This window comes from Rosa chinensis, chromosome 7, assembly GCF_002994745.2.
Source record: "Rosa chinensis cultivar Old Blush chromosome 7, RchiOBHm-V2, whole genome shotgun sequence".
In the NCBI taxonomy this organism is placed as follows: Eukaryota; Viridiplantae; Streptophyta; class Magnoliopsida; order Rosales; family Rosaceae; genus Rosa; species Rosa chinensis.
Genome location: NC_037094.1, coordinates 8,886,749 through 8,902,646, shown reverse-complemented (window position 1 = coordinate 8,902,646; position 15,898 = coordinate 8,886,749). Strand labels below are relative to the sequence as shown.

General features: G+C 38.5%; 2 protein-coding genes across 5 annotated transcripts; one reads left to right on the top strand and one right to left on the bottom strand.

Moving 5' to 3' along the window:
• Positions 1 to 215: 215 nt before the first annotated feature.
• Positions 216 to 6,533, bottom strand: LOC112176639. Of its 4 annotated transcripts, none has more exons than XM_040510136.1 (10): positions 6,402 to 6,533; positions 3,713 to 4,307; positions 3,441 to 3,625; positions 2,732 to 2,816; positions 2,575 to 2,646; positions 2,389 to 2,499; positions 2,165 to 2,317; positions 2,017 to 2,067; positions 340 to 531; positions 216 to 249 (listed from the first exon to the last, which is right to left on the bottom strand). In XM_040510136.1, the coding sequence occupies exons 2-7, from the start codon at positions 4,262 to 4,264 to the stop codon at positions 2,198 to 2,200; spliced, it is 1,125 nt and encodes a 374-aa protein (XP_040366070.1). In that variant the 5' UTR covers positions 4,265 to 4,307; positions 6,402 to 6,533; the 3' UTR covers positions 216 to 249; positions 340 to 531; positions 2,017 to 2,067; positions 2,165 to 2,197. The 4 variants fall into 4 exon arrangements, with proteins under 4 accessions (XP_040366070.1, XP_040366069.1, XP_040366072.1 ...); XM_040510138.1 differs by lacking the exons at positions 216 to 249; positions 340 to 531 and adding an exon at positions 1,281 to 1,777 and having other exon boundaries at positions 1,888 to 2,067; positions 3,713 to 3,874; positions 3,950 to 4,307; XM_040510135.1 differs by lacking the exon at positions 2,017 to 2,067 and having other exon boundaries at positions 340 to 519.
• A 357-nt stretch (positions 6,534 to 6,890) lies between these two features.
• Positions 6,891 to 7,556, top strand: LOC112176641 (11-beta-hydroxysteroid dehydrogenase A). Its single transcript, XM_024314678.2, has 2 exons — positions 6,891 to 6,963; positions 7,056 to 7,556. The coding sequence occupies exons 1-2, from the start codon at positions 6,901 to 6,903 to the stop codon at positions 7,344 to 7,346; spliced, it is 354 nt and encodes a 117-aa protein (XP_024170446.1). The 5' UTR covers positions 6,891 to 6,900; the 3' UTR covers positions 7,347 to 7,556.
• The last annotated feature ends 8,342 nt before the right edge of the window (positions 7,557 to 15,898 follow it).

Here is a 15,898-nt window from a genome sequence, read left to right as displayed (position 1 = left end):
GTCTGAGGGGTTTGAGGGTTCTGCAATAAGTACTTGTAAACACCTAAATTCTTCATAGTGCTAGTGAATCTCTCAAGAGAGATCACGAAGTGGACGTAGGCTAAAGTTTTGGCTGAACCACTATAAAATCTGCTGTGTTGTTTCTGTTTTCAGTTCATCTATTTTCTGATTTTGCTTAAGTAAAACACAAAGATCCTAAAGGGGGCTTACACTATACACCAAACTTGCACGCTCACCATCAGAATCATACTGCAAAATATTTTTGGTACATGAGCATGCTAAAAAATGCATAACATGAATTTGCATACAAAGTTCATTTGTGTTAAGTAATTCCATTACCTTGGCAGCCCAATCAGTACCATAATGCTGCATATTTCTTATCACAAACACTCCGCAGTCTGTAGTATTTCGTTGGATTGGACCAAATGAAGACATATCAAAAGGGAGAGTACCTAATGATACATGTGGATTTAAATCCTCCGCTATGTCTCTCACAAATACACTGTCCAACATGTTCATCTGCATGCAAACATTGATAATGAAGTTTTCATCTTAGTTGAGACATCACATAAAGGGTGATAAAGCCAATTTGCGAGAGAAATGGCTAACATACCGCCAGACGTGCAGCTTGTATCCTTGACATTGTCTTTCCATTAGCTGGATAACTATCCAGGATCTCTGCATGTCTATCACGCACATGTACTACCAACAAATACCAGTGTCCATGTCTCTTATTTGTCCCTTCTTCATGCATAGGTATGAAAATCTGTTTGAGCAGTACCATGTTATTGTCAGCGGCCATAACCCAAATTTCAGTTTCAGTTATTAGATAAATTCTATAATTGAAAACTAATTTTATACAAACAAAATTCCAATACCCTTCTACAGGCAGATAGCCGCCCATCAAATCTCTTCAATGCACAGACAGACCTGATGCGTTCAACATGTACAGTCACATACATTTTGACATCCTTCTTAATCAAGTTGCTCTACAATGAAAATTGAAGTTAGCGTTTTTACGTCCACACAAATCACTTATAATCATATTATACTAATATTACAGAGCGAAATAGGTAGAAAATTTTCGTTACTGACCGCAAAAAAAGTGGGAAGATACCCATTATCCCAAGTGCAGGACCTACTCGACTACTCCACCACAAGATAGAAGCTAATATGAATATTTGATATTACTCATATTAGTGTACATTTATAGTATTACAGCCTAAACCTCAATTGGTATCTCTGAGAAAAGTTACCACACTAATATTATGCTTCAATTATTTAAACCTTCGAATCGAATGAAAACGATATTCAAACAATCATGAATTGAAACTATAACATTTCATTCAATTTGAATCAGATAATCAACAGAAACGGGGAATAATAGTCAGCAGTTCTGTTTGGCATAACATTAGCGTCAACTGCTCCATATCCATTAAGCACATAGATTATACTGTTTGGCATAACATTAGTCCCGACAGAGTAATATTTTCAGTTAATGGTTGGAACTGAAGTACCTAGTGATTCAAGCATCGCATGCAGACCTTCTCTTGCGGTGGCTCCGACACTTTCTTCCAGTGGGGGACATGCCATTGTTGTTTGACATAAGTTTGTCACAGCCAATTGTAGGATCAGTTGTCGAGGAAAGGGGCTTGGTAGATGTAGACAAACCTTGCCCACTATCCTTGCGCCTTTTTAGACCAATGGCTGCTGCACTTACCGATTTAAGTAGTTCATTCTTTGGATGATTGACAATCTCAAGCGCAAGGATAGTCCGCTGATCACAAGAATTAAACTGATCACATGGGCAACTTTAAGATGAGTAAGGCAGAATAACCATACTGCTTATAAATTGGTGATGAATGTATTTATATGAAAGAGACGTACCCCTTCAAACCATTTTTCACCATAACACTGCATGTGTCTTATGATGTAGATGCCACTGTCATAGTTATTGTCATTAGTTGGATTATTCTGGGCAATTTTCACACGAAATGAAGGAAAGTGGTAGTAAACATCATCGGACTTTGTCATTTCATTTTCAAAAATTGTCTGCAGTAGCAACATCTGCACTTGTAACAAACATACTTTTTGTAATAACTGTCTGAATCATATAAAGAACAAACAGAAAATAAAGGGGACAGATTTTCAGTGAATGGCATACCGCAACTCTTGCCTTCTCGAATCTTCGAGCCGATCATACAATATCTGGTAGGCTGTCCCACATCTCGGCAGATTTTCTATCGAGTTTCATAACCAACATAAACCAGTGATCCTCGATTTCATTGTGAAGGGGAATGAATATCTGCACATGCAGCTGGGATCATAGATATACAGTGCAGAAACTAAACCAAAAAAAAGACGTCTAGAATAGCTTTGTTAGCTTGCCTTAGAGCACCGCTTCAAGCAACAATGAAACCTCTGTAGCCCACAAAGGTGTATGGTTGACACCACCAATGCATGTGAATTCGATGAAACATGATTTGAGTAGGCTTGTTCCTATTCAAAATACACAGAAGTCATTAATAGTTGATTTGTATCATGGTATGTCGAAAAGTAAGTGTTTCAATATACCCCAAAACAGGTGGGGAAGAACCATGACTTTGAGTCCTCCTCATACAGGTACGCAGCCGATATGTCTATGACCTGAAAAATTTATAATCACAGGAGTTTACCATATGAATGCTACCGAGAGCACAGCCTAATTGTTACAACAACATCAATGAAATACCTTGCGCAAAAGTGGAAATGTTGGTCTAAGACATTGCAATTCACCATAAGACACACCAATATCTCCATATCGGGCTACTTCTTCCCTGCATACAAAAATATAGACCAAATCACTATACCTCACACGCAACTTTATATAACATTTGCCATCCACGTCTTACATGCATCTTTTCAATCAAAGTGAAAACCCTGTTCAAAGAGAAATCTATAACAAGTTTGGATTTCAAAATAAGGTTACTTTCCTTTCCATCCATTGTCATTTTGACTCCTATTCCATAAAATCGACCAATATAATATCAGGACTTCAAGCACATGTTCGTGACAAAGCTAGCAACTCCAATAAGTGGCTCAGATAACTTTCCTTGCATATATTATTTGTAGGCTGATCACACTTTATTCTAGCACATGATTCCGCTTGAGGCAGCAGTCACTTATTTGGACACGTTACTTTCTCAAGATTAAATATACATGTAAGATGAAACAATAATATGCAGATCTAATCTAAGTCAATGTCAGGACAAAAATACATGTACTTTAAGTAGAGGCAATAGCCAATTTCCATTTCTCCTAAAAAAATAAAAAATAGTATTTCAAAAGAAAAAGAAATAGAGTTGGAAATTGGAGGTTTTTGGGTAAATACATGTTTATTAACAGAATTTTTTGTTGTTGTTTTGTTTAATTTTACTTGTTATAGTTAACATTTACATTACCTGGGATCATCTACTCCGTTGTCTCCCTTGTCAAATAGGAATTTCAATATCTTTGAGTCCTTCTTTGAAAGATTTCTCATTGACGGAAATCTGTCGTTTTTGTTTTTAACCTTCGAGTCGTTGAACCCCATCAAAGTTTTATTGTCGGCCAATTCTGTCACCTTCTCATCTGCCATATGATCAACCTGTGCAGATACAATCAAATGATAACACATGGTTACTACTTCAAAATTGTTCTGCCAAACAATTAAAATTTGCCTCCTATTAGTTACCTTCTCGTGTGGAGCTTTGTCAGAAATTTTCATCTGCAGAAGGCCATCTGTAGCTATTGGGGTGCATGGACATAACTTTCTCGGTTCTTTCTCCTTAGTGATGTCTGTCCACGAATTATGGCCATCTATGTCCTCCTTGGATTCTAGTACCTTTTCCCCTACCTGAGGCACAGTGTTCGAACTTGTTGTCTTCAGAACTTTAATAACATCGGCAACAATAGATTCCATAGCACCAACCTTCATATCAGATAAGGACTGTTCAATTTCGCAGATTTTCTTTCTCATAGTCTCCATGTTGGGCTCCAAACACCGCAAAATTGAACAAAGCTTCCTAATATCATATTTCACACAAGCTACTTCAGACTTCACCAGCGAAATACCTTCAATCAGTGTACAGTGCAATCCGATCCTACCATCAACCCATTTAGCAGTCTCTACTTTATTGGTATAATACCGTTCTGTCAGATTAGTTGATCTATTCGGGCTTTGTGTGAATTTTCTTCTCTTCTTACAGTTGCCATCATTGTCCATAAAACCCTTGCTCCACCCCATCGGCAAACTGCCCAAATGTCTGTAAATCAGTTCCTCTAAACACCTACGCATGTATCATTATGTGTTAACAAAGCACAATACCGTGCCAAAAACATCGATGACGGTCGGTAAATCCACAAGAAAAAAATTAAATGATGCACTATGAACAAATTTCATCCACCTTTTTTTATTATTATAACAAAAAAAAAATTTGTTTCAACAATTGAATGATGTACTAAACATCCGTATTGTTTGAATATATTATGGGTGTTGCCGAACTAGACTCTACTCATCTACCTAGACTCTTGCTTAATAAATACAATTGGCAGCCAACAAGTCATTCCACTAAAGGCAAACTTCAAAGTAAAAAATGTATATATAACAACCAATTTCAGCAGCAACTACTCTAATCAACACATCAAGTATACAAAAAACACAAAAGAGAAAAGTTGCAAGCATCAAAGGACTACTCTAATCAACCCATGCAAGCATCAAAGGACTGCCAATGTACCCTAGCTAGTAAAACTTGATCAGAATTTATGTTTCTGCCAAATGTGTTTTATTATGACTCTGGCACTTAAAAGCCGTCTTGCCAAGGCAACTCCAGCATTAACAGAGACTCTTTTTTTTTTTTTTTTTTTTTGAGAATAAGACATTAACAGAGAACTTACCAAACTAGCAAACACAAAATTACAAAGTATTTCAAAGGGAAATAGTTATAGTTTAGGCACACCAAAGCTTACTCCAGAAATCAAGCCATGTATAATTTCATTACCTTGGGACCAAATCATGCAAAATACGATTAATCTACATGAGAGGATGGCCATGAAAAACTGAACAAGGAAAAAAAAGAGAGCTTGTTGGTTTTTTCTGTTGTGAGATAATGACCCAGCACCAGCAGCCATCACAAAAAGAAAATTCTTGCCCAGTTTTATTCGCACAAATTAGGGCAGCATTTAGACCAATATATATATATATATATATATATATATATATATATATATAAACAGAAGACTTGTTCATGGATTTTTGAATAAGTTGAATCAACATGCACACATGTAAAAATCTAACATGGGAAATAAACATCCGAAATCAGAAGCATTGAAATAGATAGAAAGAGACAGACTCCGAGAAATACGCTAACAAAAAATTCAGAAGATTGAGGCAATGAGGCGTCCTCCTACAATCTCTTGGACTCAGGACCACGCCATATTAGACCTATATACAAGAGAGAATACCAAGCTTCACTCCAAGAATCCAAGAGTGAATTATCATATTATAATTCAAACCGTTGGCATGCAATCCTAATTCATTTTATTTTTAGGGAGTTATCAACTTCAAATACAAATGATGACCACAGCAAGAAACAAGGGCCAAAGAAATATTACAAAAGGGTTTCATAGTTTAGAAATAAAAGTGCTCTGTGTTCTGAAATATATGCATTCACTCAATCACAATCCAAAAACTCTAGACTCTGAACCCCATAAGATAAAGCATGTGACCAGAGGACCAAGCACAGGCACATACAGATTATGTGGCAAGAACCTTCATTCACACAAGAGATGGCGAAATCACTCAAAATATGCACACCTTAGTAATGCAATAGACAATCATTACAAGTGAAACTTGTTGATTTGCACCTTCAGTAAGGTGGAAACTCTCAATGTAATTTGGGCTGAGATTAAACAATACAAGAAAATGATAGAATTGGTGAAGATGCTACGCTCATCAATATCAGTTCATGTTTTGCTATCAGTCTGACAAAATGGTGGAGATACTGACTGGAAGCATCAGACTTGAGTGATACAGGCCTGGCTGCACCTGTTGTCTCAGAATATGCAGACCATTCTAATGGGTCAAAGAACCTATTTTTAAGGGTATAAGTTGAGCGCTAAAGAGGAAACTTTATATGATGAAAAGGGAACTATAAGAATCTAATATGTTTGACAGCATAACCTTCCTTTCAGGATGTTGTTTCATTTCAACCAATTTATTTATATATTAGAGAAAAGATCAATCTGAAATAGAGAGAAAGAGAGACGCTCCAAGAAATACGCTACCAAAAAATTCAGAAGATTGATGCGTCCTCCCACAATCTCTCCGCCCTTAAGGAATACAAACACAAACATATAACTTCTTTTGGCTAAGCAATCGTTACCTCAAGCTGCTCCGATGAATTGGCGACCAAATCCACTCGCTTAATCACCTTCGCAAGGCTCTCGTGGATACAATTCAAATTCTAATTACAAACAGAATTGAACTTGGGCTGCAGGAACCAGAATGAACAGGTGCCGACGATTCAAATAAAGGCTGCCACTCAATATCGTCTTCAAATCGATTTTTTTGTCCGCCTTACTGCCACTCAGATTTCAGAGAACAGAAGTCGGCTGCAACTCAAAACCACCTTCGAGGTTCAAGCCTCTTCGTTTACTCCCACGTGCATCGCGTGTGGTTATGTGGTAAAATTTTCGTTTTACTGCCTTTCACATTTTTTTGGACAAAGTTCATTTGCTGACCGAAACATTGACTAACCTTGTTGTCTAACGGAAGAAACCTAGTTTAACAGACACGTGACTAGCATGCTGTCAGTGCCCATGCACTGACAGTGCATCGAATCCACTCCCCACTCTTTCTGTGTTATATACATAGAGTCTGAGATGAACAAAGGCAAATACTTATCGCCCGAAGGCAAGATGACCGTAGATCAAGAAATGAGGGATGTAAGCTACCTTTTCCTTTCCCTTTCCTACATTTTCACGAATAATGTGCTCCTCTTGCTCAAACTGTTTTTCCTGTCTGTTCGGATGCCTAGGTTCAAGTTAGCGCAATTCCTGTTGAAAGAGTGCAAGAATGCGCGAATGCAATTGTGAACAGTGTGTGTCGTGGACAAAGGTGCTTGACAGAGCCAGCATGGTATAAAGTCATATATATGTGGAAGGTGTTCTGCCCTGAGCTACTCGAAAGGGGTTACAAATTTTTCTACATGGCTAGGCCTGGGGCTCCTGCTAATGAAGCACCTAGCAAAGATATCTTGGACTACACTGGCGTGAAGAATGTCCTGTACCCGGAGTCCCTCCACAATCCTGAGATCAAGACAGATTGAAGCAACTGGGTTATGGTTTCAGTTATCTCTAAGCAAGTGTTTTTTTTAGGTCGTTTTGTAAATAGGTGGGCTCTTTCGGTTCTGTTTGTAAATATTGGTAGCTATCAGGGTGACAATAAAGGATTGGATATGTGTTGGTCTGTCAAAATGACTATGCCGTACGTGTATGGGCTGTTTCATATATATAATGTATCAAAATCTGAGTATAAACTTGAAAAGTGAAAATGATTAGCGAATGAAGTTACTAGTTTACTCCCGAGTACAGCAAAAAGTTACCACAAAATCTTGGACTGTAGTTTAGCCAAGCATAGCCTATAAAACAATTGGAAGACGGATTAAACAAGATGCCAGGGAGATGCCAGGGAGAGCATGCCGTGTGGATTTATGGGAAATGTCAGAGAATATATCAAAGAAAGGAATTCTAAAGTTACAATTGTTCAAACTTCAAAGTGCCACAGATGCAAAGTATTCTAGATTTTTTCCCCAATCTTCGAGGAAAACTAACTACTCTCAATGGAAGTACCAGATTGATAATATTTCCACCTGCCGATCGATGGCATCTGGTAGGCTGGTAGCAGCAATATTCAAATACCTGACTGCTGGTGTCAAAAGCCGCAACATCTTCTTCGTTATCTTGGGTTCAACTTCGCATTGACAAGTGATAAAGATATGTGCTCTACACTAGCACATGAGGAGACAACCCCACTACAAGGAGACAGCTCGTGCTCTCACCCAAGTACAATAGACAAAGCATGGCAATGTCCATCCTCCAAGACAGTCTTGTCTGCTATGCTTTTGGCTTCTCTATGCATGTACTCTAGTTTAAATATATGTGTTATCTTTGTAATCGACACAACAAGCAATTCAATCAATTCCATTTCTTTTCATGGTATCAGAGCTACTGCTTAACAGCTCTTGATCATCTCCAAAACCTTCCCTGGGTGTGTGGAGAATTTTTCTCCATGCACCCACGGGTCCAAAACCAAAAGCAGCATCTCTCAATCCTTCTTCGGTTTTTCCTTCTGCTACTACAAGCTCTCTGATTCTCTCCATGCACCCACGGGTTGCAGCATCTCCTAATCTATCGTCTCAGTTCAATTTTCAGTTCAACACCATCATGGCAGAAGCACCATGTTTCAATTCCCCACCATATCCCAACCTCCCTTCTCCTCATATCTCCATCAACTTCTTCTGCTGATTGCAGCATCTATGACCCTCCTTCTTCTTAGTTCAATCTCCGATGAACCATGCCGGAGCAACATCCTGATGAACCATGCCGGGCCATTCAATCTCCGAAGAACCATGCCGGAGCAGCGTCCCGATGAACCATGCCGGGCCATGCCGGAGCAGCGTCTCCGATGAACCACGCCGCAATCCCGAGTGATGCAGGCCGGCCTCTGCTCTCTCTCTCTCTGCCTCTGCTCTCTCTGCCTCTCTTCTGCAACAATTTCTCTCTCTTCTTATCAGACCATGCGTCATGTTCCTCTTGTTTTTACTTTATTGTTCTTCCCTTGCCATCTCTCTCTCTCTCATAATTTCTTATCTCTTTTAAAGTCTTCTTCTCGATCATTTCCCCAAGACAAGAGTCTGTCTGCCACATCTCCCCTTTTCCTTTGTTCATTTCTTTTTTTCGCATGCTTGCACACTCTCCCTCTTTTTCTTGTCTGTGTCTCACGTTCTCTCTTGCTTTTTATGTTGTTTTTAGTCTCTCTTTTCCTTCTCTCTCATTCATCTTTTCTTGTGTTGCTGAGACTCACTCATCTATTTCTTCCCACTTTGCATGTGTGGACTATTCACTTTCCTCTCTCCTTCTCTAACCATGTTCTTCTTTCACACTTTAATTGCACAACCTTTTTTTCTCTTCTACATCAGCGTGGCTCGTCCTTCTTCTTCATCTAAATTCCAAACCATTCCGTGCCCGCAGATTTGAGGGACTCTTTGGGGTTCGTGCATCTGCGGTGCAGACTCTCCTCTCACTATCTCTTTTTCTTTTCTCCGTGAACGAACTCCTATCCGTCGCCCGCAGATTTGAGGGACCCTTTGGGGTTCGTGCATCTGCGGTGCAATGAATTTACTCTTCCTCATTCTTCTTCTTAACCAAACTCAAAACTCTCTCGTCTCTCCATCTCTATTCTCCCATTTTTCAGTTCTTTTGCTCTGCCTTTGTTCACCGATATCTTCACACAAAGAGTGTACCTACACTTCGGTTCTTTCATCCTGTTCCAAGCTGATTGTGCGCATCCCGCTCATCAGCTTGCGGGGGCGTGATAAAGATATGTGCTCTACACTAGCACATGAGGAGACAACCCCACTACAAGGAGACAGCTCGTGCTCTCACCCAAGTACAATAGACAAAGCATGGCAATGTCCATCCTCCAAGACAGTCTTGTCTGCCATGCTTTTGGCTTCTCTATGCATGTACTCTAGTTTAAATATATGTGTTATCTTTGTAATCGACACAACAAGCAATTCAATCAATTCCATTTCTTTTCAACAAGTATGCTACTCCATTAGCAAAATCAAGTTCCTCAAGAAACGGATCTTTGTCTTTATCAAAGAAGGAAACATATCAATCCGCTTCCAGGAGTTTGTGCCTAAGCTATAAACCTCCAATTCACAGGAATTCGTCCATCCATAAAATTGCCTTACTATCTTGTAGTCATTATACCCCTAACCCCAAACCCAACAGCAAGATCGAGCATTCCATATATGAGTTTAAATCAAGGTGGTAGGACCACATGTTTCCTAATCGATATAGGACTATCCAAAAACACTTCTACACCTGAAAGAAGAACTAAACCATCGTCACCGTACCCCATCACCCCATGTATCGCAAAACCATCTTCAATCCCTAAGACTTGTTCTTCTTATCAAATTATTACTCCAAGACTTGCAGACACACAAAAAACCGAATAATGTTGTAGGAGAATGAAATTGTGTTTATTATTGATAATAGGAGCCCTTTAAATAGGGAGTTACAAGGTACCAAAAAGGTAATAGAATCCGATTACAATGGAATACCTAGAACACATTCCTATTACAACTCTAAACCCTAGTTTGTAGAGGCACACATTATGTCGACATCTTTCAACACTCCCCCTTGTGCCTCTCAAACTTGGTGATGACGCTTTGATTGTTGCCTCGTTAAAAACCTTGCCAGGTAACTGATGTCGCTCAAAGCAAGCGCATAATTTAACCCTGAAATATCGTTAGTAGTATAAGCAAATAGGGATCATTCTATTCCGGGGATTGAGGGTACACTTGTAATTGTGAAACAAATAAAGAAAAGTATTATTTACAAAAATAAAATAAAGAATATAAATATATACAATTGTATAAACAAATAAAGAATTAAAATAATAAAGTATTATGTACAAAAATAAAATAAAGAATAGAAATATATACAAGTAACAAAATAAAAAGGGAGGGGGGTTTAAGAATTATAGAATTGAAAATTAAGATAAATAAAATAAAGAAAATGTAAAAACATATATACAAGGGTGGATCGCAAGGAACAAAGATCAAAACCACATCCATATGTAAGAAATCCAATTACAATTCCTATAGTTGATTTTAAATGTCATGAGAGAGGAGTTGATCATGTGAAACATTCGAAAGCAAATGATTTCCCATATTTTACTTTTCAATGCTAATTAACCTAAGCGAAAGCACCTAGATTAATCCTATCAAACATGCAATCAAGCCCTAGAAAGCTAGTCAATCATGACATGTTCAACGCATTAGACATAGAGAAAGGCTATCAACTCAAGTGTACAACTTAGTATGGAAAAGTCCACCTAATTGCAATCCTCTTTAATTAAATTCGGTCTTTGCACAAAACCTTTACTACTTTGATTCAAGTTTACACAAAACGAAAAGTCGATTTCATGTTCTTAAACCTAGCACCAATTATATCAAAACCCTAAGTGTTTGCAACCACATAAGATTAAAATACAAAAGTTTTCTATCATGCAAATTTAATTAAACAAACCCACATAAGCAACATAAAAATCAACATATAGAAATCACAACTTTATCTCAAAACATATAAACGGGCTTTAAACTTTGCCCTTAACATTATTTGTTAACTAGAATTCATAGTTTTACAAAATCAAACAAAGAAAACAAGAGAAAGGATATAATACACCTTGAAAGATGAATGATAAAGCCTTGAGACGAAGAACTTGAAGATCCTTGAAAGCAAGCAATCTTCTAGGGACGACACAAGGGTGGATGGCGGTTAGGAAATTGATGTATTGCATGGCTTCTCTTTCTCTTGGCTTGAAAATGAAGAACAAGAAAACTAGATAATGGAAAAGAAATATGGAGAGGAAATGGAGAGACAAGGAGATGGAATGGATGAAGGAATTGGTTTTGGAATGAGAGGAGAAGGTGTTTATATAGGGAAGAAAAGAAGAGTGAAATGATGAGTGGAAGAAAATAATGAAAGTGGAGTATGTTAGTGTGAGTAATGATGGAGAAAACATGATGATTACACCCTAAAACATGGAATGTTTTTGGGTGATGATGATGGTGGATTAGTGTGAGAAATGATGGAGAAAACATGATGATTACACCCTAAAAGATGGAATATTTTTGGGTGATGATGATGATGGATTTCCTACTCATTTACTTCAATTTTATCTCCACCATTTGTAGGTAAGTGTGGACATAATGCTCATTTCACCATCATTTACTCCAATGTACCTAAGAAAATAGAAATTCAGTTAAAAATCGATTCGTTAAGGAATTAACTAAGCAAAATGTGAGGAATTAACTATTAAAATACCACATTAAAATGCTCCTATCAGTAACAAAAACTCTGTGGGACAAAAATAACTCTGGTCGAAGGACAAAAAGAGCACAACACGTCATTCACTCTTCGAGATCGAACATGTAGACATCATGCCTCCCCCTGATGTCAATATCTCCCACTGATTGCTACAATCATGGGAGTTCGGATAACTTTCTCAATCTGATGCTCTTCACATGTTTCTCGAAGGTGGATTTTGTTAACGACTTAGTAAATAAGTCCGCTACATTATCCTCTGATTGGATTTGGTTCACTTCAATATTTAGAAGTACTTGTTGTCATTTTGATGGAGGGGAAGAGGAGCACGGAAGTGGCATTTTGCCTTGTGGGGTCCGATCCTACACTTTCGTCATTTCTTTTCTCTCTATAGGGATAGAACAAGCCCATATCAATCGTACCTCTCAAATATCAAAAGATTGTCTTTATTCCAATCTAATGGAGTTGCGTTGGCGCGTGGCTATGTCTAGCCAACAAGTTCATAATAATTGAGGTGTCCGGTCTTGTATTGTGCTAAGTACAATAATGCGCCTATTGTACATAAGTAAGCACTTCTGCTATTAACACGTCTTCGTCATCATCCCTGGGACGAAACTGATCTCTTTTAGGGTCAAGACTACGAACGACCATGAGAGTGCATCTTTGACATTATCAAAATGCAAAGCATCTATTGACACTATATACAAGTTCTGAATCTAGACAAAACTGTGTTCTCCCAAGGTCCTTCCTCTCAAACTCGGATTTCAGGTGTTCAGTGGTTTCCCTTAGCTCTCAAGGGTTTCAATTATGTTTACCAACATAAACCGCAACAATTGCAAATCTGGAACTTGTCATGGAAACGCGTGGGTATAGTTCATCATATCCCTTCCCAATCAAGTAGTCATTTTAGTGAGCATTTCAACCTCATTGCAAATACGCTCCGTGGTGTAGAGCCACTTGACTTAGGTAAATGAAGTCCATAAGAACCTTCATTATATTCCGTATCTAGATCCTCATAGAGATACGTAGTGATCACATTCGTAAGCTGCATGTTCAGTTATTTGGAAACTACCAAACTGACAAGGTAGTAGAGTGCAATGACATCCATTACGAGAGAACATGTCTTCTCATAGTCGATTCCAGGGCATTGTGAGAAACCTTGCGCCATAAGGCGAGATTACCATCTCTTTTTCTCATCACGCTATCTAACGAAGATCTATTAATGTCAATAGGTTTTATGTTAGGAGGTGTTGACATCTCAGGCCCGAAATCCTTCCTCTTCGTTAGTGAATCTAGTTCAACCTGGATCGCATCTTTCCATTTAGGCCAATTTTCTCTACGTTGGTATTCTTCAACGGAGTAAGGTTCGATGTCATTGGTCTCAACAATTCCACATCCTCATGTACACTAGTGTAGTTCGTAGAGATCTCTATATTCTCAGGAATTGGTTCTAACATTGAGGCGTCCCCTAACGTTGTCTCTTGGACATAACCACAATCCAAAATATTCTCATGAGACGGATTTTGAGTATTAATGATCAATGGATCAAGTTGTGCCAAACTCGCTCTCTTCTTATGGCAAGAATCCATCGAACATATGGGTCTCCTACTCTCTCTAGCGGAACCCATGGCCTATGACGCCATTATGCCACCTTTGTGGCGTCACCACACCACCATCCATGGTGGTGTTGCAGTACCCATCTTCTGGGTGGCACCATGTCATCTTGTGGGGACATCAATCCTTGCAGGCATGTTTGCAGCAGGTATATGTGATCTCGTCACTTTTAGGGGATCAAGATGAGACATAGTGGGGACAGACCACGACAATTCATGTTGTTCCTGTTGAACATTGACGTTCTAATCTCCCCCTAACGACGGGAAGACTGTCTCATCAAAGTGACAATTCGCAAATCCAACGAAATAGAGATCGCCTGTCAACACAAATATATATATATATATATATATATATTGGGAGGCCTATGGCCAACACAAATATATATATATATATATATATATATATATATATATGCATTCATTGCAATGACTCATGTTGATGCGCTGTGGCGACGCAATTGGCACATAAACCGCGCACTCAAATATGCATAAGTACGAGATATTTAGACTCGAACTCAGTCACTAGCTGTAACACAAATAAAAATGGAGTGGATGCTATGAGTCGTAGACAAATGAGTATCTTATAGTTGGAGGCCTATGGCTAACACAAATATATATATATATATATATATATGCATTCATTGCAATGACTCATGTTGATGTGCTGTGGCGGCGCAATTGGCACATAAACCGCGCACTCAAATATGCATAAGTACGAGATATTTAGACTCGAACCCAGTCACTAGCTGTAACGCAAATAAAAGTGGAGTGGATGCTATGAGTCGTAGACGAATGAGCATAGCTGCATGCGATATTGCATAACCCAAACGGAAATATTGGTGTGCATTACCAAAGTCCGGGCTACCATCGTAGTCTTTTAATGGTGGATTTTCTGCCAGACCAATTGGGTGTGTACATGAGAATATGATACTTGATATCAATACCCAATGATATGCAATAGTCATCGAAAATTTTCAATGTAAACTCTCTAGCATTATCAAGTCAAATTGACTGAATGGGATGATCAGCGTAGTGAGCCTGTAGCCATATGTTATGTGCTAGGAGTGTAGTATAAGCAGCATTATGAGTGGATAATGGCACAACACGTGACCAGTGTGTTTGCGTATCAACCAACACCATAAAACAACTATACTGTCCGCAAGTTGGTTGATCAAATCCACAAAATTCCCTTAGATTCTTTATGAGAATGGAATTATTTCTTCAATCTCCTTTACATAGGATGGTCTCAATTCTAAATAATAGGCTTTACAGAACGAAACATGGGCCTTATAATCAACCAATGAAGATTTTGGTTAAGCCACAATGTCACAATGGACTTGAGAAGTAGGGAGAGGAGTTGAATAAGGGTTTATGGCGTCAATGCCATGTATTTGCCGCAGGGGGTAGGCGGCGCCGGCCATGTGTGGCCGGTCTTTGCACAATCATGGCGCCATGAGGCGCATGTGCAGCTTCTCAAACCAATTCTTGGTTCTTACTTTTCTTCGTTATGAAAATAGATGTCCGTGTAAAGTCTTTAATACACAGATCATCATGCCAAAGCCTATATGTGTCGGAATCCCATAAGTCATCTCTCATGACATGGTTGGATTCAATAACTCGAATAGTGGTTGCATACAACCCACTATAGCGACACATAAGTTTCTCTAATACTCGTTTATGTCTGTAGTCATTAGAGGTAATGCAAAGGAACTCTGTCCATTCTCATAATGTGTTTCCACATGAAAACCATTGGCTCTTATATAATAAAGTTAGAATTAAGGTATGTCCAAGACATTAAGTAAAACAATTGACATTTTATTAATAGCCAATGATTACATCAAAGTTTTCAAAATCTAATCCAAAATAAAATCAAACTAAGACACATTGTAGTACTCTATCCGTTTCGTAACTCCAATCAAATATGACCAGGAAAGTAGAGAGAGATGTTGGTGGAGTGAGGCTCTCTTAAGTACCAATAATCTCAATGACTTTCCTAGACATCACATTTTATTGGGTCCACCACATAAGAAAGAGTTAATACAATTGTCATTTATTGACTAAGGCATATTGCCATTACAAAAGTTCTTGGAAAAATAAAAGGACTAATCTAATCAAAGTCTGCTGCATCCTTGTGCACTTCATCTTCAGCT

Bases quoted from the DNA above. Each gene is read 5' to 3' on its own strand.
- LOC112176639 (XM_040510136.1), bottom strand. From the start codon at position 4,264: ATGGGGTGGAGCAAGGGTTTTATGGACAATGATGGCAACTGTAAGAAG. The intron at 2,817-3,440 runs GTAATGTAAATG...TTTTGTATGCAG, and splicing joins AACGGAGTAGATGATCCCAG to GGAAGAAGTAGCCCGATATG. The intron at 2,647-2,731 runs GTATTTCATTGA...TAAATTTTTCAG, and splicing joins CATTTCCACTTTTGCGCAAG to GTCATAGACATATCGGCTGC.
- LOC112176641 (XM_024314678.2), top strand. From the start codon at position 6,901: ATGAACAAAGGCAAATACTTATCGCCCGAAGGCAAGATGACCGTAGAT. The intron at 6,964-7,055 runs GTAAGCTACCTT...TCGGATGCCTAG, and splicing joins TAGATCAAGAAATGAGGGAT to GTTCAAGTTAGCGCAATTCC.